At 44.1% G+C, this 27710-nt stretch overlaps 1 protein-coding gene across 5 annotated transcripts; it reads left to right on the forward strand.

Moving 5' to 3' along the window:
- On the forward strand, positions 1-27588 carry LOC119658877 (esterase B1-like). Of its 5 annotated transcripts, none has more exons than XM_038066652.1 (7): positions 1-243; positions 298-472; positions 10420-10560; positions 25951-26104; positions 26160-26723; positions 26778-26944; positions 27002-27586. In XM_038066652.1, the coding sequence occupies exons 1-7, from the start codon at positions 203-205 to the stop codon at positions 27455-27457; spliced, it is 1698 nt and encodes a 565-aa protein (XP_037922580.1). In that variant the 5' UTR covers positions 1-202; the 3' UTR covers positions 27458-27586. The 5 variants fall into 5 exon arrangements, with proteins under 5 accessions (XP_037922580.1, XP_037922599.1, XP_037922591.1 ...); XM_038066671.1 differs by having other exon boundaries at positions 2-243; positions 25954-26104; positions 27002-27584; XM_038066663.1 differs by having other exon boundaries at positions 2-243; positions 10423-10560; positions 27002-27584.
- The last annotated feature ends 122 nt before the right edge of the window (positions 27589-27710 follow it).

Raw genomic sequence — 27710 nt, forward strand, 5'->3', positions numbered from 1 at the left:
GACACCATGACGAATGTACTTTCAGGAATATAATCTGTCTGTCAGTTAGCAAAAATAGTTAAAATCGGTCATTAACCAAATTATGAAACTTTAGGAAACTCAAATTACCCAATATTTCCGGCCGTTCCCCAACAATGTAAAAAGCTTACAAAATCGTTGCATCCAATCAATAATTTCTTTGACGAACTAAATAGTCCTCATCATGACATCATCAATAGAGACTAAACTAAAAACAAAACTTTTGTAAGTATTTGTGAACTAAATCCTTTAGAACTGAAGCCTCTTTTGTCCGTTCAGTTTAAGCCGCTTCAGACATAAACAAAACATCCGCAAAACCAAAGAGAAATTTATTGTGATGACTGAATATGGTTTAGTGGAAGGTGTCAAAAGGATCTCTGTATGGAGGAAACCATTCTACAGTTTTGAAAAAGTACCTTTTGCCAAACCACCAGTCGGACTTCTGCGCTTTCGGGTGAGTCAACTTTGTCCTGTTCTTAAATTTGTGTACAACTTGTAAGTTCGTGATGCGAAATATAAATGACTGGCCCTAGTGATGCTCTTAAGGGGGTCATCCCGAGTGTCTGTGCAGGTTTGGCGTCAATTGTATATACATATTGTGTAGAATATTTGGGAAATTTCGGAAATTACAATGTTAACCAGGTAAGTTGTCACATATCAAATTTATGTTGATCGCTCTAGTGAAGTGCGAATTTATCGGCCCTTTGCTAAAGGATCGAGAATTGAAGTCAGAGAACAAAAAGCGGCTTTATATGCTTTTTTGAAGAAACTCAACGTTTATGTCAGTTAAAATTGTATTGTTTATAATCACGTTTTAATTTTTAAAAGAGTTTTTCGCATAACTGCTTGTAAAAAAGCAGGTGCCACCATACATCAAAATCTATCCAACATATTTCTGCAGTTCGTGAATTAGGATAATTGCGAATCATCAGGTCATTTTGTGTAAAATAAAATCTTATTAAAAGCGGTTTACTGTCTAACTGTCTGTCTGCCACGCATTCTCGGAGACAGTTATAGCCATCGACACATAATTTGATGGAAAGGTGAGAATTTGACACATCATTCTACGTCGATTTTAAGGAGGGTCCCCATAGATGCAAAAGGAGAATGTACATTTTTTTTTCAACAAATGACTATATTTGTGGGGTATCAAATGGAAGGCCTCAGCTACTACTATCCGAAGCAACATTTTTTTAAAAGGTGAGGAGTGTTGGGGGGGGGGGGGAAATGATAATTTTAGATAACAGATTCATTCTCAGAAAGTACTCAGCCGAAAAATCAGAAAAAAAGCAAGAGGCTGCTACTATATTGTGCCTAGGCTTTGAAATACCCTCCAGCCCGATATCTGTTCAAATAAAGTTAATAATGGTATATTACTAGCGTGATTGGCTACAAAACTCCCCTTAAGTTCATACTACCAATACGAAGTAGAAATGTAGGCTTTAGTATAGAGCATGATCCCACCAAGTTTGGTGGAAAACGCACTATTACCAACAAAATTTTAATACGCCAAATTTGTGGCTTCTTTGCAAATTCAAGAAAGTGGATATTGTCACATAATATATGCATATATTACGTGTTAGGAACAAACGGAAAAAAAACATACTCAAATGTTTTTATAAAAGAAATATACAAAACCTTTTTGAGTTGAAGCGTCCAGCTTCCGGTTTTCCAATATGTTTATACATGAAAGAGGCCGCGAACAAATCAAAACTTAACCAAAAAAAACCTTTTGATATTTTGTGATAATCCTAGTTCATCCACACGTTGAAATGCCATTTACTTTTTTCTTTAAAATGAACAGGACGTCGTTTAGGGTGGCACCACAAAAACATCCTTTTTGGAGATGGTTTTCCGTTTACTATCTGTAGCGAAAAAAAGGTCTGACCCCCTTAAGGATCCTATTTAACAGATACATGTGATGAAAGAAGCCTAGATTGGATTATAGAAATACAGTAGGCCGAAAAAGTGTGCAGTAAATTGTAGCGTATTTCTTCCTAGGTACTTAGGTTAGTTATTGAAATACAGAGCAATTTATACACCCATCTCCAAAAAAAGGTGTTTTTTTCTGCTGCCACGATAGAGGGCGCTGCGATCATCTTAGAGAAAAGAAGTAAACGGCATTTTCACGTACAGACTTAACTACAGTTCGCAAACTAGGATTATTCAAAAATATTAAAAACTAAATTTTTGGCGCAGTGTTAAACTTTTTTTTTGAATTTTGGTGTTTTTTACGGCTTCTTCAATGAATAGAAAAACACTACTGAATGAATCGCAATTATCCTAGTTTGCGGACCGTAGAAATATGTTCTGAATAAACCGTGGAAATTTCAAAGAATTTTGTTGGATAGATTTTGAGCTATGATGGCAGTCGATCTTCAATATGCAGTTTCGAGAAAAACGCATTTAAAAAGTGGAATGCGATTTTTAGCCATAAAACCTTAACTGACCATTAATCGACTATACCTAGTCCATACACCTTAGGTTTCTTGAAGAAACACATATACGGTCTTGGCTTCAATTCTTGTCCGTTTAGCGACCGTTAAAATTCATTCGGACCGTTAAATACGAGCTTTGTTACGGCGATCGACATAAATCTGGCGTGTGACTTACCACGTGTTTAATACTATAATTTCCGAATGACTCCGAATATAAAAAAATCACTTTACCCATATATTCTACACTATATCTAGATACAATTGATGCCAAAAAAAAATTGGATTCCGTGCAAGTTGTCAAGTTGGTTGCAGGGAGATTGCAAGTTTGTCGGTAAGTTGCGCTTGCAATGAGTTTGCACGTCTGTGGACAAGTTGCGGTTGATTGATCAGGTTGCGACAACCGCAACTTGCCCACATATGTGTCATTTCGTGCTAAACAACAACTTACCAGTGTAACGCACTTGTGCACAATGACAATTTTGATACGCAAAAACAAAGTAAATATTTTTTAAGCTTTTAACATAGTTCGTTGATCCCAAGCCCAAGTAAAGGAGGAGGGGAGGGAGGCAACATACTTTGTACTACCTTCAGTAAAACAAAAGAAAAATGCTGAGATCAGGGAAAGAGATAAATAGAGTATAGTTGGAGTTACTCTACTATGTTAAATCCTACCTGATCTCTTTTTGGTGACAGACGACAGGCCGACTAAGAAAATGCATCCAATGTCGTTAGAAACAAGATGATCAAATCGAGTAACAAGCTTCGGAAAAATGTTAGGGCATCTCAGTCGACGCGGCAAGACGGGCCCGGGTCCTGTGGAGAAATGGGCAAGGATTTTTGATGCATGGACGGCGTCAGGACGTAAGTAAGTTAGTACGAACTAAACAAATACGTGTTTGCACGCTAAATGTTGCACTCTAACTGGAAAGACCGAGGAACTCGCAAGAGGCCTTCGGAAAAGGCGCATTGATATCTGCACTCTGCAAGAAATCCGATGGTTTGGTGCCAAAATCTGCGACATTGAACGCGAACGTGATAGAAATGGTTATAAACTTATAAGTTTTATATATATATATATATCAAAAAGCCCACGGACCCTCTTCCCGCCCAACCGGACCGAGGGGCGACCAACCTAAGGATGGGCTGAAGGCAACATCCAAAGGCCCGCATCACAGCGATGATGCGTTTTAACGCAAAGTGTGTGCGACCATGCGAAAATGTATTACTACATCCCGATTGTCGCAAACACTTCAGCCAATGACGCGGAGGTCCTACACTACAGAGACATGGATCTTATATTGAAGACAGTGCGGATCAAGACTGAAACCCATTAGGTCAGATTGTTACCGGACAGGACTCTTCGGACTATAGCACAGGTTGCAAGGATAACTGCTTATTGCATCTCCATGTATAGTCCAGCCCTAAGATCGAGCGTTTTCAACGCTTTATGTAAGTTCTGCGGGACTAATCCCGTCGCTGAAATTATTACTGGGACTACTTGGATCTTTTGTAGTCTCCAAGTCTGCTTCATATCGTCTGCCAAGGGGCCGCAGTTCCGGATTTTTTCGTGCTGTTTTTCAACAGTGTTCCGGTCCAACAGTACGGCTACATCGATTATAAAGCACGCTCGTTCTTCCTTCAGAAGCAGAACTAGATCGGGTCTGTTATGATTAACACTGTGGTCGGTGGCAATAGTGTGATCCCACAGTAGTTTGACCCGATCATTTTCCAAGATTCTCTGCGGAGTATACTTATAGTAAGGATGGTAGGTTGCCACTAAGTTATACTTCAACGCAAGGTTTTGATGGAGAATCTTGCAGACGGAGTTATGACGATTGGTGTACTCGGTACCGCTCAACATCCTGCACGCAGATGTTATGTGCTGGATGGTCTCCTCTTCACAGTTGCATAACCTACAACTGGAGTTGGTGATTGAGGAGTCGTGAAGAATGTACCGTTTATAATTTTTTGTTGGGAGCGAAGCATCCTGAATTGAAGTTAGGAATGCTTCGGTCTCATAGAAAAGTACACCATTTGTCAACCATTTGTTGGAGGCTTCGATGTCAATGCCTGACAACAACAAATTTTTTATATGACCTCCGTGAATGGGTTTCTCTTTCCACATGTCGATCTTCTGTTAAACTGAGGTAACATTCGACATGGAATCCCATTCTCTGCTTCTCAAGTTCAAAGGAGATAATTTATTATCTGCCATGACGGTAGCCTGATGTATTTGGCTAGAGGATTGTTTCTCATAGAAAAACTCACGAAGAGAATGCACTTGATTGTAGTGCAACGTTTTTAAATCAAGTACCCCCCCTTCCTCCCTGATGACGTGGGATAGTGATCCTCAATTTTTCGGCAGCTCTATTGTGCATGTTGTTGTTTGCAAGAACTACCCTTACCCGTTTATTGACAGATTCTAAATCAGTATTACTCCACTGTATCACACCGAAAGTGTATAGAAGGACGGGAATGGCAAAGGTGTTGATTGCCATGATTTTATTTTTCCCGTACAGCTCAGTTTTAAGGACAAGATCCAGACGCCGCTCAAATTCCCCCAGCAACTTAGATTTAATTATTGCCTCAGCAGGTGTTGTTGCTTGCAATATGCCGAGGTATTTGTAGACGTCGTCCGAATCCATGCCCTCAATTCGGATGTTATTTTGGCTGTATCCTTCGTTGTCGGTGTGTTTTCCCCGAACAATTGTTTTTATGCGACATTTCTCCAAACCCAACTGTATGCCGATATCCCTGCTGAACTGGATGGTGATGTCCAGCAAGGAGCGAAGTTGGTTCTCGTCTTTGGCATACAATTTGATGTCGTCAATGTACATTAAATGGCTCATTTCGACAATATGCCATGCTTGACTTGGAACCCGTATTTGCTTTCATGCAAAAGATGGAATAGCGGATTCAAAGCCAAACAAAACCACAGTGGGCTTAGAGAGTCGCCTTGGAAAATGCCACGCCTGATTGGTATCTCTCCTGATGTTTGTGAGGATACCGATAGCTTCGTGCTCCAATTCTTCATTACTGTTCTCAGAAGAAGAACGACATTCGGGTTGATTTTATACAAGCGTAACACTTGTAGTAACCACGAATGTGATATGGAGTCAAAGGCTGATTTATAATCGATGTAGGCTGTCGAGATGTTTCGTTTTTGGTGGACAGCCTGCTTTACACCTACCGTATCGATTATAAGCTGTTCTTTGCAGCCTCGGGAGCCTTTTGCGCATCCTTTTTGCTCTTCAGCTATCAATTTATAAACATGAAGATGTTTTGAGATGTTCGCGCACAGAACTGAAGTGAAGACCTTGTAGATGGTAGGAAGACAAGTAATTGGTCGACATTTTGAAGGGCAAGAGGCACCCTGTTCCTTGGGGATGAGGAAAGTTATCCCCTTGGTGAAAAATGGTGGAACTAAATCAGGATCGGCAATCATCTGATTAAATTGATTTGCCAATATCCTGTGAGTGCTCTTGAACCGCTTCAGCCAGAAGTTGTGAATCTTGTCAACTCCTGGCGCCTTCCAGTTACCTGCCTTGTCAAGGGCTGCTTTAACGTCGACTTCAGTTACGTTAGGCATAGTCATTTCGGGGAGGGCCTCGCATGAACGCTTAAGGTGTGGCAGCCACGCTGCTTCTAAATTGCAACGGCTGGATTCGCTCCAAACACTTCTCCAGAAGTCGTCTGCCTGATCCAGATTGAGGTTACTTTCCCTATCTGAGCTGGTGAGATTTTTGTAGAATCCCCGTTGGTTCTGGAAGAACAAGGTGTTGTCTGTCCTTCGCTGAAAGCTTTTCTGATACCTACGGATGCGATTGGAGCATACCGCAAGTTTCTGCTTCAGCACCTCGAGGATTTCTTCGATTGGCATATCACTGGACAGATGGTAGTTTCCAATGATGTTCGCAACGCATCTGTGCACTCTTGGTGATGGATTTCCAAGGAGTGCTTGCGTCACACGACCAATCTACTTTCTCAACTTTTCGACTCTTTTGTTGAGTCGAAACACCCAGAACGGTAAAGTCCTTCTGCGCATACCTCTGTTATTCGCTCTAAGATGTTGGTTATGGAGACGAATAACCGTGGCAGCTGCAACGTAGATCAGGCTGTGAACCTCTGTAGCAGTAATCTCGCTAGCCAAACGATCAGCCAAAATTCTGTCAACGGCAGCAATGATGTTAGTAGTTGCCGAAGTAAACTTCAGTTTTGGGATCTTTGGCCTAGCGTCTGGGAGAATCTCAGCATACTCTGTGAATGCGACCTGGAATGCGGTCAAAGCCTCATTATAAATTGGGTCGACATCCCCAGTTACTAAGCTTCTCCTGACTACTGGATTCATGGAGTGCCTTACAGGTGGAGTACTTGTGTTACTCCTTTGACTAGTCCGGTAATTTGAGCCAGAGCTCAAGTGAAACCTCTTCGAAGATTTGTTGCCTAGTTGGTAAGGCAACTCGGTTGTTATTCACTATCACCCGGTACTGGTTGACGACGTTCTGTTCCGGAACATGACTTAGCTCCGGAAATCGGGTTATGAACGCGTCATGTAGTCGATGTCTGTACCCTGATGGATTCCATTCCAAATCCGTGACACGGTAATAGGCGCGGACGATAAATTCGTTGAGTTGGTTCGTCCAAACCATACGACGCCTAGGTCTCCCGTCCCTGGTGGTTGACGGCATAATCGCCAAAACATCCAAAACATCCAAGGGCGAAGAGCCGCTCTGATGTTGTTGAACGACCCTTAACCGTGTTGGGTACTGTCTTCGTGTCCCTGGGGTCCCATTAAGAGAAATTAAATTGTTTTCCCCAATTTTATTCCCACGAGTATTGGGGAAGCAGTCAACCCTGCAACAGAGCCCCAATGTTGCAATGCCCCATGGTTACCTCCAAAGGTAGGGAAGGTATTTGGAGGGGAGCCGCTGAAATACAGTGTAACGTCACTGCAATTCATCCGATAGGCGCGTCGATCCCTTCACCCCGGATTACGGATTTGTTAAGGAGGTTTACTCCTCCTGAACGGGAAGAATCGGTAAGGGAGGACGAACACAAAGGGAAACGTTCTGCTTGTCCGCGGCTACTTATTTACAAGATTAACTTGCGATATTCGTAGCTGACCCGGTGGGTCATGTCATTATCCGCAACCCATGACACGCGCCTGGTCGCATGCAGCTCTGCGTTTGCAACTCAGGTGAGGATAAGTTTATGTATATAAGTTTTTATATATATATAAGTTTTTTTTATATATATAAGTTTTTTAAAAACAAGTCTAAAGAATAAAACAGAAAAGCAATCAAGGAAATTGATTAATAAGTGGCCGAGTAATCTCAACAGAAATATCCGAAAAAACGTGGCGTCACCAGTACAATTCATATGAAAAATATGCGGTTTTGTGTTTTCTTGTTAGTAATGCCGTGTGTGAAATACCTTGCCTTCACAGAAACAAAAAATTAAGATGCAGAAACTTTTGCTAGTTTCCATTTGCAATTTTGAGGGAACTTTCTTGAGACTATATTCTATTGAATTGGTAAATTACAAAAATTTCGAAAAAAATGCTGACTGTGAAAAGTCTCCTTACATATTTCTGGTCATATAATGGGTAAAATTAAAAACAGCTAGAGGTTTTCTTAGGTTACATTAATTCTCAGAAGGACGAAATGTATTAAACAAGCCAATCTTATGGCAAAGGGTTCGAAATTTGTTTTGATTTAGCTTACAAGACGCGATCTCGTTTAAGGATATCATGTCATGAGTATCTGTGTGAGCTGTGAATGAATATCTGAGTCCAATCAGGGTAATAATCTCGGGCGAGCGCAATATTGACCACATTGCCTTCTACAGTGTACTGTAGTGTACCGTTACGGTCTTGAATGAAGTGCTCTAACACACTTCAAGGCCCTGATCCAATATGCATTGTTGCACCAACGATTATTATTATTATTATTAAAATCGATTTACTGCCTGTCTACCTGTCCGTCCGTCTATCTGTCACAGGGATTTTCTGAGGAGCCATAGTCCCTATTCATACGAAATTTTGTGGAAAGGTTGATGAATTCCCTTGTGTTAGTAACAATAATCTATGATGGGTTTAAGCGGGCCCCACACATGCAAAAGAGGGGGGGGGGGAGCGTAAGATTCCTTTCAAGTCTCGGTCAGTGCTTTCTGAAATAAACTTTCAGATTCTTAGAACCTACCTCATCACAAAATTTTAAAAAAATCTTCTAGCCGCCCATATACGGAGCAAAGTTAATAATATTATATTTATATATTTTTGAGAAATTGGCCGGAAACCTCCTTTAAGCTTGTCCTAGACTCATAAAATTTAGTAATATAGGATATATTATAAAGCGTGATACTCCGAGTTTGATTAAAATCCTGTTATTACTGGCAAATTTATGGTAGGTCAAAATGTCCGATTTTGTTGAAGTTTACTGCAACCCAACACATTGGATCTCAATATAACACTAAAGTGAATAATCTGACGTACTAAATGCATATATTTTATAAATGGAACAGTTTGTTGCCATACCTGAAGTACCAAACTTCCGGTTTTCGGCTTGCATGTTATGTGTCCGGATGGCTTAGCGGCTAGAGCGTTAGGCAGTCGCAGCCTTGACGTCTCTGTTCCCCAATTTACCAGCCACTGAATATAGCTCATCTTATTCTGCTCCAGTTCAGAATGACGCTACCTGATTTCACCCTTATCCTACCTCAGTGAGATGCCATTTTATTTCATTGGGATCAATACCTTTGAGTATGGTGCACAGTCTTTGTTGCTTTCACAAGTAAGTTGATATGTGCAGCATTGTCTTTTTTTCGTCCCTTCTCTTTGTCGAATTAGCCTTATGCTTTATCAGAGTGTTAATAAAGATTTCGAAGAAGTCGTGTTACGTTGAATGTATTAGCGTTAGTTAGCAAACTCAGAGTATGAGGACTTTCGGCAACTGTTCCGCAGCTGTTACCCTGGGGTAGGTTAAGAGCACCTTGGCCATATTAGGTGACCCTAAGTACTCCATTTTTTCATTGAAATTTCAATTCCAGCCCAGCGAGAAAACTTAGGACCCTCCACGATTTCCACCCTCTTTCGTCATTGCTGGAGAATGGTGACCGACATCAAAGTGAACTTCAGAGAATATTTAGATTAGAAGGGAGAAAGCAGCAAATGCTATATTTTATCTAGCAAAAATTATTCCTGGATTCGGGGGACCAATTTATAGTAACCGACTGCTTATGGCCGACTGTGGTTATGTATTTAGTATGTCAGGTTATTCACAGTATTACACTAACATCCAGTTTTATATTACAGGACATTTCGACAAAAGAGAAAACTTTGACTTTAACTTTACAGCGCGATTCCCACCAAATTTCGTGGTGTCAACGTTATCTATTGTAACCCATATTGTTAGTTTCCAGTCAATCTCTTAAAAATATAGTAATACACTATTATTAATTATATTTAAAGTTAAGTTTTCAGTTGATTCGTTTCCGAGAACGGATCCATGAAAGTAATTACCACAGCTAGCTGATGCCAGCTTAGAAAAGTATTAATCCAGATCTTTGGTTTGATATCCCACATAATTATATTCGATGGAAAAAATGTACACTCCCCTTTTGCATGTGTGGGGTCCCTCCCTTAAACTCAATGTAGAACGATGTTACTCATTACAAGCGAAGGGATTCACAATTCCCATTTTTCTTTTAAATTGCGTATCAATAGGCATAGTCCTTTCGGAGAAAATGGGTGTGACAGACAGACAGACTTTAAACCGAATTTATTAAGGTTTTGTTAAAAATGTGGACAGAGTTGAAATCCTAGCATCAGCAATGATTCGCAGTTGCGAAAATGCGGGTACAACTGAAGAGAACACGATTATTACACATACATGCATGTGTAGCTATAATTGTTGACTTTCCCAATTATAAAATTTAAATAATCTGATATTTTTTTTATTTGGAGAAGAATCCAATTCCACCGGAATCATGGCAAGGGGTACGTGACTGTACTAAAGAGGCAGATATGCCAATTCAGTGGAATAAAACGTTTCAACATATGGAAGGATCTGAAGACTGCCTGTATCTCAGCATATATACAACCAATGTAAGTAGAATTTATTACATAATCTAGACTTAGGATATCTATCCAAATGTTTAAATATGCTTACCTTATATGTCTACTTCTGCGTTTGGTCATGTTTCTTATCTGACCTGCGTGCTGCAATTTAAGAATCCAGTTCCTGTTTCCCTGTTTATCGAAAATAGCGACTAAAGGGTTAGGCATAGGTTTTTTCGAAAATAGCAACTAGCGGTAGGAATATTCCACGATCCTCTTTGGAAACGGATTGATTTGGAAACCACAATCAGGGCGCTGCTGTGACTGACACCGCGGTATTGGTTTATACCGATTGTAAAATAATATTCATACCATTGCAGGTGAGGCGTATTTAGCACCTTTGCCATAACTAAGGGGCACAGCGTAACTTCATGCTTGAACCCACAAGGAGCTCTGCCGCGATATATGGTACAACCACAACCACCATGAAACTCCCATGAAACAGACAACCGCAAATAATCAGGTCCAACCAAGAATTCTCCTGGTGCATATGCTCCTGGAAGGTAGTGACTAAAGGGAAACTTTATTTCTACTGAAACAGCCGCGAACTTTGGCTATCGAAAACTGTTCATGAGCGGTAGGCCTCCCATGTGCTAAAATTCTCGCGATTCTGAGACTCTGAAAAGTATTCCTTTCTTTTGCGGGACTATGTTGTTTTGTACTATAGGAAACTTACTGGTAGTGGATACAAATCAAGTGTGGAAATGTTGCTAAATGCCGCTAAGCACATTTTTGAGACGGGGAACAACAGAAATTTCCTACATAGCGGAGGTGGCTTTCTATAAGGGACTGCACACAGTTCAGGCAAGGTTTTCTAAAAGTGACATGACTTGATGGGTAATCTGAATGCCTAGGTGGGCCCTGACAACAGAAAGCTCGGTATTGTGATGGGGAAGCATGGTCTTAGCGACCGTGATAACTACAAAACCTCGTCACCGGGGACACAATTTGAGAGCGCGGCGTTTGCCACACGCACACTTTCAGTTGGTTTCGACCGACCTGCAACGTACATTTGATCATATCGAGCATATTTCAATCAGGAGTATATTTAGGAGTTGACATCGGCCTAGGCACCCTTCCCTAACTGCAGTTTCTCCTACCCAAATGTCGTCCGCAGTGAGAAAACTTTCTTGTTGTGCAACAACAGCTCGCTTCATATTTATGAGCCGCCTTTAAAAGTGTTTTCATTTTTTAGTGTGGAGGAAGTCGTCCCATCACGTCCCAAAAGGACGGTACAGGAACTGACTAACTGCGGAAATGTGGAGGCGAACCACTGAGCGCAAGGAGGACGGTTGCACAAAGGTGCGATTTCCGTGAGACATTAGAAGTGAATTTAAAGGGAATCTTTGCATATTGCGGCTAGGGAACGCTGATGTTGAGTGAGAGTCATATAGGTGGTGTCTCATCGTCATTGGAGCCCTAAAAAAAAATTAGGTCAAGAACGGAGTTATCATGATTGTGGCTTTGGGCGTGCGAGTATTCGGCCCCTCGTACGCGACCCCTCAACGTCCGTGCTTTTATTGTTTCTCTATTTTCGCCAATATATGGATTTTAGGTTCACCCTGGCGCGGGTCCCTAAACTCACGGTGTATTGAGAGTTGTGATTTTGTATAGTGTCGAGGGACTGGAATTCTCAGAGGACCCAACTCACCTTCCTGACGTGCGGTCCATATATTTGCCAAGGCATGACAAAAAGTCTCAATCGTATTTGGCGTGGTTGCTCGCGCTTCTTGGCGAGCTGACATGTCCACACATTTGCCTCAAAGTCTCAAAAACCAGTCGTAAAGCAAACGTGTGGACAGAGTGTTTTGTTTGGTATGGCTCCGTTTGCTAGCACTTGCCGCCGATCCGATGGGTTGTCGGTTTTTTTCTAGGGAAAAATCAAAAGGTGTGCAAGATGAAAAGCAGTGTGAAATGCAGTGTGTGAACGAACCTTGGAGCGACTTGGAGCGAATTTTTCCGATGTGGAATGTTCATTGCACATTGCAGTTGGAAGCGAGTTTCTCGGAGTTTGGAGTTTCCCAACAGGAACAAATATTTTTATTGAGCGGGGTTAAAAAACAATACTTTGCTTACTTAGTAATGTTGAGATTTTCACAGTAGGTAGGATCTTGGTATATATTAGAGCCTATATTGCTGCGAAATTTCGTGGTGCTAAAATGAACTTAAGGAGGGTTCTGCAGCCAATTATTGAACTTTATTTGAAGGGATCTCGGTATGGAAGGTATTTCGAAGCCTAGCCACCATGTAGTGGCAGTCTCTTGATCTTTTTCAGATTTCAGATAGTTTCTGAGAATGAGCCCATTAAAGAAGTCATCACTTTCAACCCCCCTTACTCCCCACCCATTATATAAATGTCAAAACCGGCTTCGGAAAGTACTGATCGAGACCTTTCATTTGATACCTTACATGACTATATTTAGTGAAAAAAAAAATTACACACCCTTTTGCATGTATGGGTACCTTAAATTTCATGAATGATGTAACTCACGGTATGCGTGGGCGCTCACAATTCCCCCCTTTCCACCAAATTTGGTGTCAATCGCTACAACCGTCTCTGAGAAAAATGCGTGTGGCGGACAGACAGACAGTAAACCGATTTTAATAAGGTTTTATTTTACACAAAACCTTAAAAATGTATATGTGCTTGTACTTCTACCAAGCTCTCTCTAAAGGAATTTTGAAGTAACATTCGCATATAGATTTCATTAAAATCAATTACCATTAACCCTAAATGAATCTTTAAGGAAGCCCTGCCTTTCCGTTGGGTTGCGCCAAGGGAGAAACGTGTTGAGCCGGATTAATACTAGCCACATACGCGCGATAAAGCTGTTAAGTAGGTTATTGATTGCAGGGACACAGTTGTCGACAAGTTGCAGTTACAGCCATAAGAGGTTTGCTACCATCATCATCAACGGCGTAACAACCGGTGTCCGGTCTAGGACTGTCTTCATAAGGAACTCTAGACATCCCGGTTTTGCGTCGAGGTCCATCAATTCGATATTCCTAAAGGCTGTCTGGCGTGCTGACCTACGCCATTGTTCCATCTCAGGCAGCGTCTGCCTCTTTTTCTTTTTCTACCATATATAATGCCCTTATAGACTTTCCGGGCTGGATCATCCTCATTCATACGGATTAAGTGACCACCGTAACCTATTCAGCCGGATTTTATCCACAACCGGACGGTCAAGGTATCGCTCATAGATTTCGTCGTTATGTAGACTATGGAATCGTCCATCTTCATGTAGGGGGCCAAACATTCTTCGGAGGATTCTTCTCTCGAATGTGGCCAAGAGTTCGGAATTTTTCTTGCTAAGAACCCAAGTCTCCGAGGAATACATAAGGACTGGCAAGATCATTGTCTTGTACAGTAAGAGCTTTGATCCTACGGTGAGACGTTTCGAGCGGAACAGTTTTTGTAAGCTGAAATAGGCTCTGTTGGCTGACAACAACCGTGCGCGGATTTCATCATCGTAGCTATCATCGGTTGCGTTTTTCGACCCCAGATAGGAGATATTATCAACGGTCTCACAGTTGTATGATAATTTCTTATCTTTATTCTTCCCGTTTGACCAGTGCGGTTTGACGTTGTTGGTTGGTTGGTTTTTGGTGCTGACGTTGCCACCATATACTTTGTCTTGTCAAAGCCCAAGAGCCCAAGATCTGACGCCTCCTGCTCGATTTGGATGAAGGCAGTTTGTACGTCACGGGACGTTCTTCCCATAATGTCGATATCGTCAGCATAGGCCAGTAGTTTGGTGGACTTAAAGAGGATCGTACCCCTCACACGCTGTCTTAAAGCATCACGGAAAATTTTCTCGAGGGCCAGGTTAAAGAGGACGCACGAATGGGCATCCCCTTTTAGACCGTTGTTGACGTGGAATGGTCTTGAGAGTGACCCTGCTCCATCTATCTGGCCTCGCGCATTGGTTATGTTCAACCTACTCAGTCTTACCAATTTCGTCGAGATACCGAATTCTCTCATGACCGTGTACAGTTTTACCATGGCTATGCTATCATAGGCGGCTTTAAAGTCGATGGAAAGATGGTGCAACTAATGTCCATATTCCAACAGTTTTCCCATCGCTTGCCGCACAGAGAAAATCTGATCTGTTGCTGATTTGCCGGGAGTGAAGTCTCTTTGGTGTGGGCCAATAATGTTTTGGGCGTATGGAGCTATCCGGCCTTGCAAGATAGAGGAGGATATCTTATAAATGGTGCTCAGCAACGTGATACCTCTATAATTGCTGCACTGTGTGATATCTCCCTTTTTATGTATGACAAAGATAATGCCTCTTTGCCAGTCGTCTGGCATTGATTCGCTGTCCCATATCTTGAGCACAAATTAATGAAACACTTGGTGTAATTGGTCGCCTCCATATTTAACCAATTCGGCTGTAATTCCATCGGCTCCTGGCGACTTATGATTTTTAAGCCAATGAATTGCACGGACTGTTTCTTCAATACTTGGTGCTGGCAGTATTTGTCCGTCGTCTTCAGTTGGCGGGACCTTCAACTCGCCGATGTTCTGGTTGTTCAGTAGTTCATCAAAGTACTCAACTATCGTCCCAATATGTTCATTCTGTCGGAAATCAGATTTCCTTCTTTGGTTTGACAGGATGAGCATTGAGGTGTATAGGGCTTCATCCTGCTGACTTGTTGGTAAAACTTCCAGGTCTGGTGCGGTTGCTCCCTGTACTTTTCGGGTTCATAGACCTGTTGGTTCTCTCAGTCTTCCTTTTTCCGTCTGTGAAGTCGCTTCTCCGCTCGACGGAGTTCGTGATAAGTCTCTGCGCATGCCCACGTTCTTTGAGAATGCAACATTACTCGGTATGTAGCATTTTTCCGTTCCGTTGCTAGCTTACATTCATCGTCGAACCAACCGTTCCTTTTTTTTGTGGCTGGGGCCAAGTATGTTTGTGGCCGTATTTATGATAACGTTCTTCAGGTGATTGTGAAGATAATTTGTTGATGCTTCATCTCCAGGATCTATGTTGGCTGCAGTGAGTAAGGCATCCATTTCTCCCTTATAGGTGTTGTGGATGGCTTCAGTGTTAATACTCACCTGATTGTCAGAGGGGATTCTGGGTGGTGTCGTAATTCGAGCTCGGAGCACCATGCCAAAGAGATAGTGATCCGAGTCTCTATTGGCCCCCCTATATGTTCTGACACTCATCAAGGCTGAGAGGTGGCGGTCAATTTGGTTGAAAGTGGTCTCGTCTGCAGAGGCCCATGTTTGCTTGTGGACCGCTTTCCGCTCAAACCAGGAACTTCCAACAACCATTTCGTGTGACACTGCTAATTGAATTATCTGCAGTCCTTTATCATTTGTATTTTGATGTAAGCTATGGGAGCCAACGTGTCGCCATGAATACGGTCTCCATCCTTTATTGGCTGTTAAAATCCTCAAGTATGATTTTGATGTCATACTTGATTTTGATTTTGATATCACAGTTGGGACAGGCTTCGAGGGTTTGTTCCCCTCCCCTCGTGGAAGGTGCGGTTCTCCGACTCTGCAGTCTCCTCTGTAGGGGCGTGAACATTAATGAAGCTTATATTTCTAAATTTGCCTCGCAAGCGCAGAGTGCATAGCCGTTCGCTTATATTTTCAAAGCCGATACTACTTACTCCAAGTACATCGTTTACTGGATGGCCACTTTGATATATGGTGTAGTGACTTTTCTCCAGGCAGCCGGTCCCTATCCAACGCATCTCCTGCAACGCTATTACATTAGTCCTGTATTGCAGCTTTTCGTTAAGAAAGAGCTCCCAGCTCCCACGTGGAGGTGGAGATAGGTTTTGGTAGTAGAGCCGTTGGTGTTGGTTCAGCAGTAATTTCCTAGGTTTTATGCTCCATCGTGGGTACCAACCCACGTTTCGCCCTGGGACCTACCTTGTTACCGTCGAAGCACCTGCACGTTGGGGTGGATTACTTTTGTTTGGTAGTTGCCGGTAGTCAGTTTGGATGGTCATTTACGTCATCCCGAACAACACGTGTATTTAAACACAGGGGATCCAGGTAACATTGTTGAAGAGATGCTGAGGCGTGCTGACCGGTGGAGCCGTGTTGCCCATTACGTTCGGGCCCTTCTCGTTGCTAAGAAGATAGAGCTCGACCGGTGGAGGAGCCGGATGCCAGGGGGGCTCCTTGAACTGACAGTTTCCGTCCTCCTCTCCCCTCCCGTTGGTGAAAGGAATTCCCTGATTTGAAGGCTCCGCAAGGCGGGAGAGTTCGGGGACTAACCCGAAGTAATGTGACAAACGGTTCCAGGCTAGCTTTCTGACGATGGAGAGGTGTTTAGTTGGTAGTCCGACGACGTACCGAACCGGGGGGTAGCATTTAAGAAGAATAGCAACTCGCTACTTTGAGAGCTTCATACTAACATTGTTAAATGCTGCCTCTCTATCCAGGAAGACAGCTAGGGTATATTGCTAATTACCTTGTGAAAAGCGCGGTTTTTGTGGATTTTTCTTTGCGGTAGGCGTGCTGAGGTTTGGAGAAAGACGTTCTCTGCATGATTGTCCTTAAGGGATCCTATCTAGCATCTTCAACACGAAAGATTTGAGGCTGATAGGGCGGAAGCCCTGCATGCCTGCCTGCTTGCGGCGCAACTTTTTATACGCAGAAATTTACACGCAGAGAAACCGTTTATACTTAGCTGTTATTATCCTCGCTAATTGTAGGTTTGATAATCTCGCAACATTGGGTCTGACTTACAGTCCTCCACGTTTTTGAGAAAGTGCGTACGGATTAATGGCTTCAGCGTCTTATTAGAAGATGCCGTCTAGGATGCTTTTTTAAGAAAAGATGAGTTCGTATGCTTCTTGGGCAGAATCGTATTAAGTCTTGCTGACTCGCTCGTGCTTTCAATGTTCTGGCAACAATCTAGTCAGTACCGCCTCCTGACAGTCTTGTTGGGCGAATTTTACAGGGTGGCCCTTGTATGGCTGTCAGTATTTGCGCCTATAAAAGATGTTGAAGGCCTTCCTGTTAAGCTTCCTAAGATTGGACAGATCTTCCTTCCAGCATGGTGGCTGTGCTGTATTTTGCAGGGTGTGAAATTTTGAAGACGTTTTGAAATGCCTTTTCCAGAGACCCAACCCCAGTTCATCGAACGTGCTAATGTTATTGTTTCATGCACCGGAGAGTTTGTTCTTGATAACTTGACTAATCGATCTTTCTGAGGTCTTTGAAAGGGTTGCAAGGCCTCTATAATGAGATTTACACTGAAAAAAAAGTCAACTGTAATCTGAGAAGAATCTCTGCTCAAACACTCTTCAGCTCTCCACTCTCTGATCCGAGATACTCAAATCGTTTATTTCTTCGCAGGTCGCTACCGCTGACATTAATAGTGAATTTTCCATCAGGGTTAGTCGTCGAATATTCTGTTTAGTTCAGATTCAGTTTGAGACCGTTTTATATGGGACGTTTATTCAACTTTTGGACAAGTTACTTGAAAAATCTTGGCTCTACGACGCTAGGGAACCGTTGCCTGCATAGAGTAGTGAGTTGGGCGCTAGGCGCTAGGCTGTAACAGTGCCCATGATCAGAGTAAAGATAATAGGCGCGAGTGTGTTATTTAATGTCAGAGGGACTCCATACTTTTAACTTTACTGGAACGGCGTATGGAAAGTATTGCCGTAGAGCATACCAGATGAGTCTATGTGGCACGCTATCAAACACCTTCCCTAAAGTTAGAAATGCAATGTAGAGAGAGCGATGTTTTTCACAGTGTCCCTCCAAGAGTAACCACGCACTATGTATTCGTTCAGTAGTTTCGCAGTTGTTGACAAACCCCATTTAAAGTGGAGGATCAACGAATTGTCTATTGAAATATGCTTGAAATATTGCCGCTATCTATTCGTTGCGGCTTGTCGGTCGGTAAACAAGGTACCGCATACACATACAGTGAGTTGCATCTTCCTTTCTTTCTTTCCCCATATGAAGTTTCATGTACTAAATTTCCTTTCTCTAAGTTGCGACGCTGATTGATGCTGCATCCTTAATTATTTATTTCCTGAAGGCTCTGAAGATGCAGATCTTCCCTTCTTCAGACATTTGTTATCCCAGTCTCATGTCAGTCCGTTAGCTGTTTCTGCGGCCATTGAATGCGGCGGCGGAAGCGAATTGATAATGGTGTCTAGGTTCGCGCCTCCAATGTACCGCCACATCATTACGCCCGCAGCTGAAACCACGCGGGTTCAACGAAACAAACCATCCGCGTGATCACGCCAATGGGGAGCGTGAACCCTAATGAGGACCTGTCTACACGTCTTAGGATCCCTGGGGGTGTTCACCTTCGTTGTCACGGGTCGGGACGGTGGAGTTGGTCGCATCTTCGAAACCGCGCCCCTGAGCAGACGCAGCATCCCTGAGTCGCTTAACTCTGCTTTGATATTCAGCACATGGTCGGCGGGGAGGCGCAGATTCTTCCCGTACACCATCTCCGCGGGGCTGGCCGTGAATTCCTTTCGAAAGGACCGAAACCACGAGGTATCGTCACGATCCATTAAGTCAGCCTTTAGTCTATGCCGTTTGAAGCCAAGAAGCTTTCCTAACTCCGCGAAAAGAGTAGATTCGAATTGCATTCCCTGGTTCGTGATGATTACGGCTAGAATACCAAAGCTGGCGTAATGTTAGACAGCGATATTGCTGCAGGTCACCGCATAAACCTGTCGATGATTATGAGGCAATACTTGAACCCGTGCGAATCTCGCAAAGGACCGATGATGCCGAGATGGATAGTGTGGAAGCGCTTGGTTGACCTAGGGAACACACCTTTTGTACGTGCTTGTTGACCTTGCACTTCTGGCATGCAATGCATTGTCTGGCATCGGAGTTTTTATCCTTGTTCATGGACGGTCAGAAGTATTTTTCGGCGACAAACCGGTTCGTCGTTTTGATGCCTAGGTGAGTATTGCTTGAAATACTTCCCTGCGAAAATCGGCCGGAATAAACGGCCTGGGTCCCTTATATAAGGCCTCAATGCACTCGAGATGTTCCACAAGCCGAAAGTCATCCTGGTGAACTCGAAGAGTCCGAAAGCCGTTCTCGGAATGTGTTCAGAAGCGACAGGGATTTGGTGATACGCCTTAGCTAGATATAAGATCGTAAAAACACAGGAGTTCGTTAGCGATTGCGTAAAATCATGGATGCGTGGAATGGGGTATCGGCCTGGAACTGTCTAAGCATTCAGACGCCTATAATCTCGACATGTGCGCCATTCACCGTTTGGCTTAGGGACGAAATGAAGTGGAGAGGCTTTTGGAAGGTCTGCAAACACCCTGTTTCATTAAATCGTTGAACTCTTTCTTTGCAACAGCAAGCTTTTGGGGTGAAAGTGGACGCTTGCAGAAATTACTTTCTGTAGTAATGTTGCGATACTTTTTGAGGAATGCGCGAATGCGTAGGTCGGCAAAATACTCGAAAATTATCGAAAGAGTGTCATTTTGGCAGGTCGAAATTTCCCTGACGTTTCTAATGAGGTTGCGGGGTCTATTAAGGCTTTGTTCTGCGAGATTAAAGTGTTTGGATGGGGTACAGGGAGAACCGACACCTCAGCGCCTATGTCGACCAGGAAGTAACGTCTGATTAGGTGGTCGAAGATTGTAAGGCGACGTGGTATTCCGCCGCAGGTAGCCGTCGCCGGGGCACCTAGTGAGCCTATTTTATTGTTGCATTAAACATGCATCCGGTGGTACATTTAGTCACTGAAGCTCTGTATTTATGATGATAGAAGTAAATCGTCAAGGCGATGTGAATCTTGGCATGCGACTACCCGAATGCCATTTCGATCGAGCCAGCGCGAATTGCGCTTGCAGCTGTCTGCACCACGCAGCCGGATTGCGTCGCCAAATGGAGGCACCTAACTGCCGCCAGCAGTAGTATCGCGCATTCCACGGATTTCTCCTCGCGCGACATATTCCTAATGTTTCAGAGAGAGCGGAGAAGGAACCATCCACCCTTATCTTATGATTTATTTGCTGAAGTAAGGTTTCCTCGGTGCCTTGAGCATTCAGATCTTCCCTTCTTGAGTGGAGATTCAGGAAGTTCAATTTCAGGATGTTCCTTTCACGACATTTTGAGTGATATCTCCAGGATATGGAGCGCTTGTTGTTGTTTAATAGAACAATGATAAACTATGACACCAGACTAAAATTCACTTCTATTTCTTTGAAAATTATACTTAAAACTAAATCATTACAAATTGGTTTAATACACAAATACACAACTGAGCTAACAACATAAAAGTATGCAATTTTATTTCCGAATTTTACCGAAAAGCATTCCTTAAACTCATTCTAGGGTAACCAAATTTTAAAAAAGCATAAAGCACAATATTGGGCAAAATATATGAAGGGGAAAGGCATTCTATTATTATTAACAACCTTATAATTGGCCGAAGTTGCCTATCTCGTGCGAATTTACTGTATCCTAAGGCATCATAGAATATTAGAATCACACTAACGTGAATAATCTAACATATTGAATTCATACGAACTATGGGTTATTAACTACTCACAAAGTCAGTTTCTGGGTTACGTTTTGTTTGTGTCCGAAATCCGAATTCTGCCTACAAGAGTTGAGGGCCTCATGCTGAAACATCTGTCTTTTAACAATTTGATATTGTGCAATTTGCACTAGACTTCTTAACGATTTCCGCGTTTAATTGATTCTTTACACCCTTGAGACCGAACTCAGTAATTTCAGTAACTCAGTAAATAAAAGTTTAAATTAATTACGAATAATTGGAACGAAAGAGTTTAAATTCAAAGGCTGCACCGCAAGACAACCGACTATCCAAAAAATTAGAGACAGAAGAGAACGATCCGTCTCCATGTGGTTCTCATGTCACACTTTCCTCGCTAGTCCTTCACTCCCGTGGCGAGCCCTACAAAGTGGAAAGTTCCGCGCCATCTATTTGTTCGCATTCGCAACATTCGAAATAAATTTCGAATGCTGCGAATCCTACTGCGCCACATCACTCCGCCCCCAGATGAAACCTGGGGGTTTCGGCGACTGATCCCGGAACTTCGTTCACCGTCAATCCACAAAGCGGACACGACGCTGCTTCGGGGCGGACACGGGTTTCAGCCTGGACAGAGAGACCGCCTTTTTGTGTCCACCGATCTCGAGCTGGAAGAAATGTTCTCCCCGCTCGAGAACGCGGTACGGGCCTTCATATGGAGGCTGCAGCGGCTTCCGGACGGGATCCGTCCTGACCAGAACGTGCGTGCACGTAACCAGTTCCTTGGGCGAACAGGCAGGTGTGGACGAGTGTCGGGTGGGTGGTGTGGCTTTTATGCGTCGGAGATTGTCTCTCAGCAGACGCACCAACCCCGACTCTGTGAGACCCCATCTCCTGTCGAAGACCGGATCACTTGGGAGTTTTGGGTTCTCCCCGTATATCAACTCCCCGGGGCAGGCAGCAAATTCCTCTCGGCGTGTTGTACATAAGCCAAGTAGGACGAGAGGCAAGACTTGGGACCAGGACGGATCGTCGCGTGCCATAATGGCGGCTTTCAGCGTCCGATGCCAAAGTTCTAGCATCCCATTGGATTGCGGGTGGTATGCAGTAGTTCGCTGGGGTTTAAACCCTAGGAGTTTGCCTAATTCCAAGAGAAGGGTGGACTCAAATTGCATTCCCTGGTCAGTGATGACCACTGCAGGAACGCCAAAGCGAGGTATCCACTCTCGACAGAGGGCTTCGGCACATGATTGCGCCGTAATGTTTTTCAGAGGTATTGCCTTAGGCCACCGCGTAAACCTGTCGATGATTGTGAGACAATACCTATAACCGTGCGAATCTCGCAAAGGCCCTACTATGTCGAGGTGTATTGTGTGGAACCGCTTGGTAGTGCGGGGGAATGAACCCACTTCTTTCTTTACATGCCTGGTGACTTTACACTTTTGGGATGCGATGCACTCTTTGGCCCAGGAATTGACATCCTTGTTCATGGAGGGCTACAAGTATTTATCGGTGACTAACCGATTTGTTGTCCTGATGCCTGGATGCGCTAAGTCGTGAACTGCGTGGAACACTTCCTTGCGAAAGGTGGCCGGAAGGAACCTACTACTACTACAGGAAGGAACCTCCTCAACTCCTTCACTGTCTTTGGACGCGGGAAGCTTGTTATCGCTTGCACCTTGTCTGGGTCGGGCTGTATTCCTTCAGGGGAAATGAAGTGGCCGAGGAATCTCACCTGTTTTTCAAGAATTGCATTTCTCAACGTTCAGGACTAAACCGGCCTCAAGGAAAAATGCACTCGAGATGGGCTAAGTGCTCAGACTCAGTGGAAGAAGCGACCAACATCATCCAAATATACGAAACAGAACTCGCAGGACTGAGTGAATGAACCTTTGAAAGATTTGCGCCGCATTGCACAATCCGAAAGTCATCCGGGTGAACTCGAAGTGTCCAAAGGGTGTGCATATTGCCGTCTTTGGAATGTCTTCAGGAGCTACTGGGGTTTGGTGATAAGCCTTGGTTAATGCCAAGGTCGAAAAGATGCGGCAATTCGCGAGGTGATGCGCAAAGTCGTGGATGAGTGGAATTGGATATCGGTCAGGAACAGTGTGTGCATTTAGCCTTGTGTAATCCCCCACATGGGCGCCATTCGCCGTTTGGCTTAGGGACCATATGCAGTGGGGAAGACCAACAGCTATTTGAGGGCCTGCAGATAACCTGTTGAACGAGTTGTTCAAACTCTTTCCGTGCAATAGCCAGTTTCTGGGATGGTAGAGGACGCACCTTCGAGAAGATCGGGGAACCAGTAGTGATAATGTGGTGCTGCACATTGTGCTTCACTGGTTTGGAGAGACTACACTCGGTAGTAATCTAGCTGAACTTTTGGAGAAGTGCCCGAACACGAGAGTCGGTAATGTCTTCTAAAAGAACGGAAAGATTATTGTCAGTGTGAGATACCATTTGGCCCGACGAATTAAGTTTGGTCGTGGGGTCTATAAGGGACTTATTTTGCAAGTCCACCAGCAATCCATAGTGACACAAGAAGTCTGCGTCTAATATGGGGAAGCTGACATCCGCCAGGATGAAACGCCACGAAAACGTCCTACGAAAGCCAAGACTCACGTCCACTTGCCTATACCCGTATGTGTTTATGCGGCAAGAATTTGCTACCGCAAGTTTGAGCGGTTGTAGAAAAAGTTGATGTTGCCGAGGTACGGGAAGAACCGAAACCTCCGCACCAGTATCGATGAGGTAGTTGCGCCTGCTGAGAGGGTCGTAAATTGTTAGGCGACGTGGCGCTGCGTTCTGGGTGGCCGTCGCCAAGACGCCCCGCGGACCTAGTTTTTTGTGGCAGGCGTGAATTTACAAGGGATTGTACACTTGGTGGCTTTATCGCCGAATCTGCGGTGGTACCAGCAAATCCCTCGGTCCGTGGACTGTCCTGACGACCTACTACCCGAACGCCCTTTTCGAGTGGCATACCGTGAGCGAGCTCCCGATCTGGTACCCGAACGCTGAGCGTCCAACGTCGCCCGCATCTCGGCTACACTGGCTGTTAAAGCGGCTATCTCGCGCATCAAGTCGCTCACCTCATCCGACGGTGGTTGAACGGCCGCCATGGTTGGGCGTACGTACACCTCCTGCACCTGGTCGGTCGTCGCTGCCAGTTCCTCCAAGGAACCGGAGACGCAAGCGAGGATCGCCTGGGTGCCCTCCGGGAGCCGTCGTAGCCAGAGCGATTTGATCAGGTCATCGTCGATTTTGCTCCCACCCAATTGCCTCATTTCACGAAGCAGTTGGCTGGGAGTTCGATCACCCAACGTTAAACCCGCCAGCAAGTGGTCTAATTTCGCCGACTCGCTTGCCGACAGGCGCCTGATCAACTCGCTCTTGAGCTGCGTGTATGATGTCGACTTCACTACGTCGGACACCAGAAGAATCGACTCTTCATCCAGGCCGACCACCGCATAGTTGAAGCGGGTCGCGTCCGATGTGATGCCGGACATTTGGAACTGCGCTTCCAAATGTATGAACCACAGCTCCGGGTTCCGCCGCCAAAGTGGAGGAACACGCACGGCGAGGGCGGTCACTTGCAGGCCGAACCCACAAATTCACGCACGCACAAAGAAATCACCTCTCAGAACTTCGCCCAGAGAGCGGACAACCAACGATGACGAGCATTTTAAAGACCTCCGCGCCGTCTCCTGCAGCGGGTATAATAATTATTGATTTGTCAAAAGAAAATAAATTCAACTAAAATAAATTACAATTCACTTAAAATAAATTACAATAATGATTCGCTGCTGCGGCCTCTTTGGTGAAGACGGCGTCGATGTGAAGGCGGCGGCGGTGGCGGCGGCTTCTGCTGCAGCGATGGTGGCGGAGTCTTCGGCTTCTGCCTGATAGCGGTGGCCGTGGCAGTGATGCTGGTGTCGGTCAGCTGCGCTGATCTTGACGGCGAGGGCTGCAGTGACGGCGGCGGCTTCGACCTCTGCGGCGATGGTGGAGACGATTCCGGCGGCGGAAGTGGCTGCGGCAATGATGGTGGCTGGGGCTGCGTTGATGGCGTCTGTGGCGACAGCGGTGGCAGCTGCTGCGTCTGTGGCAGCACTGGTGTCAGCTGCTGCGTCTGTGATGGCAGCGGTGGTGGTTGCGGCGTCTGTGGCGGCAGCGGTGGCGGCGACGGGGACAGCGGGGCTGCAGTGACGGGGGCGGCTTCGACCCCTGGAAACGACTGCGGCTGCAGTTGTTCACGCAATTATGGTGCGTGCTCCGGCGTCACCAATATGTGCTATTTGCGCTGCTGCTGTTTTTCGCCCGGGCCGTTGTGCCGGTTACAAAAAGACGACCCGTGCCGCTGTCGGAATTGGATGGTGTCTGGGGCTGCGGTGCTGACGTCTGGCGCTGCGGTGCTGATGTCTGGCGCTGCGGTGCTCTTCGGGGTCATCAATATGTGCAATTTGCACTAGACTTCTTAACGATTTCCGCGTTTAATTGATTCTTTACACCCTTGAGACCAAACTCAGTAATTTCATATTTTTGTATATATTTAACAACTTGGAAATCACTTTTAGAACGTAAGAGTTTAAATTAATTACGAATAATTGGAACGAAAGAGTTTAAATTAAAAGGCTGCACCGCAAGACAACCGACTATCCAAAAAATTAGAGACAGAAGAGAACGATCCGTCTCCATTTGGTTCTCATGGCACACTTTCCTCGCTAGTCCTCCACTCCCGTGGCGAGCTCTACAAAGTGGAAAGTTCCGCGCCATCTATTTGTTCGCATTCGCAACATTCGAAATAAATTTCGAATGCTGCGAACCCTGCCGCGCCACAATATTATTATTTGCCAAACTTTGTTATAACTGAACTCCAAGATACTTCATCCAAGGCCACCTATTTTTCAAGCAGCTACACCCGGACAAACTTCTCCCCGTGGTGGCTTGGATTCACGGGGGAGGCTTCGAAACAGGATCCACAAGGAAAGCTAAGTACGCCCCCGACTATTTTATGGAGAAGGACATAGTTTTGGTGCTTATCGCATATAGGCTTAATATATTTGGTATTTTTTGGTCAATATCAATTTTAAGAAATAATTTATGGTTGATATTTTTTAGGCTTTTTGTCGCTGAAAGATCCAGTTTTTGGCATTCCCGGAAACGCAGGTTTAAGGGACCAGATTATGGCCTTAAAATGGATAAAAAACAATATTGCAGCTTTCGGAGGGAATCCCCACAACGTCACAGCTTTGGGACATAGCGCTGGAGCTGCTAGCATTAACTTCCTATTGCTCAGCGACCAAGCAGTGGGATTATTTCATAAGGCGATCTTGATGTCAGGATCGGCATACTGTTGCTGGGCATTGCAGCCACCGGGAAATGAATGGACCAATCGCCTTATGTACCATATGGGATATAAAAAGCAGCTGGAAGAGTGTACAATTTTGGAACTTCTGGAGCATGCCGATCCGTATGATTTAGTCTCTAAACTGTCGAGAAATCTTGAAACAAATGAACTTCGTAATAAACTCTTTCTACCTGTTGGGCCGGTTATTGAGCCATACACAGGCATACATTGTGTTATACCCAAGGATCCTAGACTAATGGCTCCAAACGCTTGGGGGAATCACATACCAGTTATTGTGGGAGGAAATTCATTTGAAGGGCTTATTATGTATCCAGGTGAGAAATCCTTTTAATAGGCTTTTCCTTAATTTGTGATTTTCTCTACTTCAGCATTAAAGAAAAATTCATCTGAGTTTGAGCAATTGGGAGACTGCACTCATCTTGTACCTGCCGAATTGGAATTAGATCCGAATAGCAATGAGTGCAAACGCTTCGGTCGCCTCATACGCAACACCTACTTTGGCAAGAGTACACCATCCTTGGTTTGTTTTCTGAACGTAACTAAGAGCGTTTCTCTAATATGAATACTTTATCTTAATCGCGCTTGATTTCAGTTGCTGTCTCATAAAATGTTTTGGCACGGAATCGCGAGATTCTATTTCTCTCGAATGAAGTATGCGCACCAGCCAACGTATTTCTATCGATTCGACTTCGAATCACTTACGTACGACAATCATCGCATCCTCCATTTCGAAGGAGACATACGGGGAGTTTCCCATTGCGATATCCTCCCATACATATTCTACAATGCAATGGTCGAAGATATAACCCCTGATCGACCGGAGTTCAAAATGGTTAGAATAATGATTTCAATGAGCACACAATTTGCTGCAACTGGAAATCCCAACAATCAAGAGTGGTTCCCACTGCACTGGAAGCCTGGAGTCAACAAGCCAAATGCCCGGATAATCTGCTTGAACCTTTCGAATCAACTTTCACTGATTGATTTTCCAGAAAATAGTTGCATACAAGTTTGGGAAAGCATGTTATCCGCCAAAAAACCAATTTAATGCAGGATCGGAAGATGTTTTTCGAATTGTAAGATATTTATCAGTTAAATGGAAAAAATGTAAGTAAATCGTACTAATTTTGTGAGCAAGTATAAAATAAATCCCTTCATGTGAACAATTAAAGGATCATAGTATAGTAACTGGAAGAACAAGCTTGTGTTTTCAGATTACAACAGTAACTAGGGGAAAATTTTAATTGTTGCTATTTTAAGAATATAATTAGAGTTTTTCAGAAAATCGGGAGGTGTATATT

This window comes from Hermetia illucens, chromosome 1 (assembly GCF_905115235.1).
Source record: "Hermetia illucens chromosome 1, iHerIll2.2.curated.20191125, whole genome shotgun sequence".
NCBI classification, from domain to species: Eukaryota; Metazoa; Arthropoda; class Insecta; order Diptera; family Stratiomyidae; genus Hermetia; species Hermetia illucens.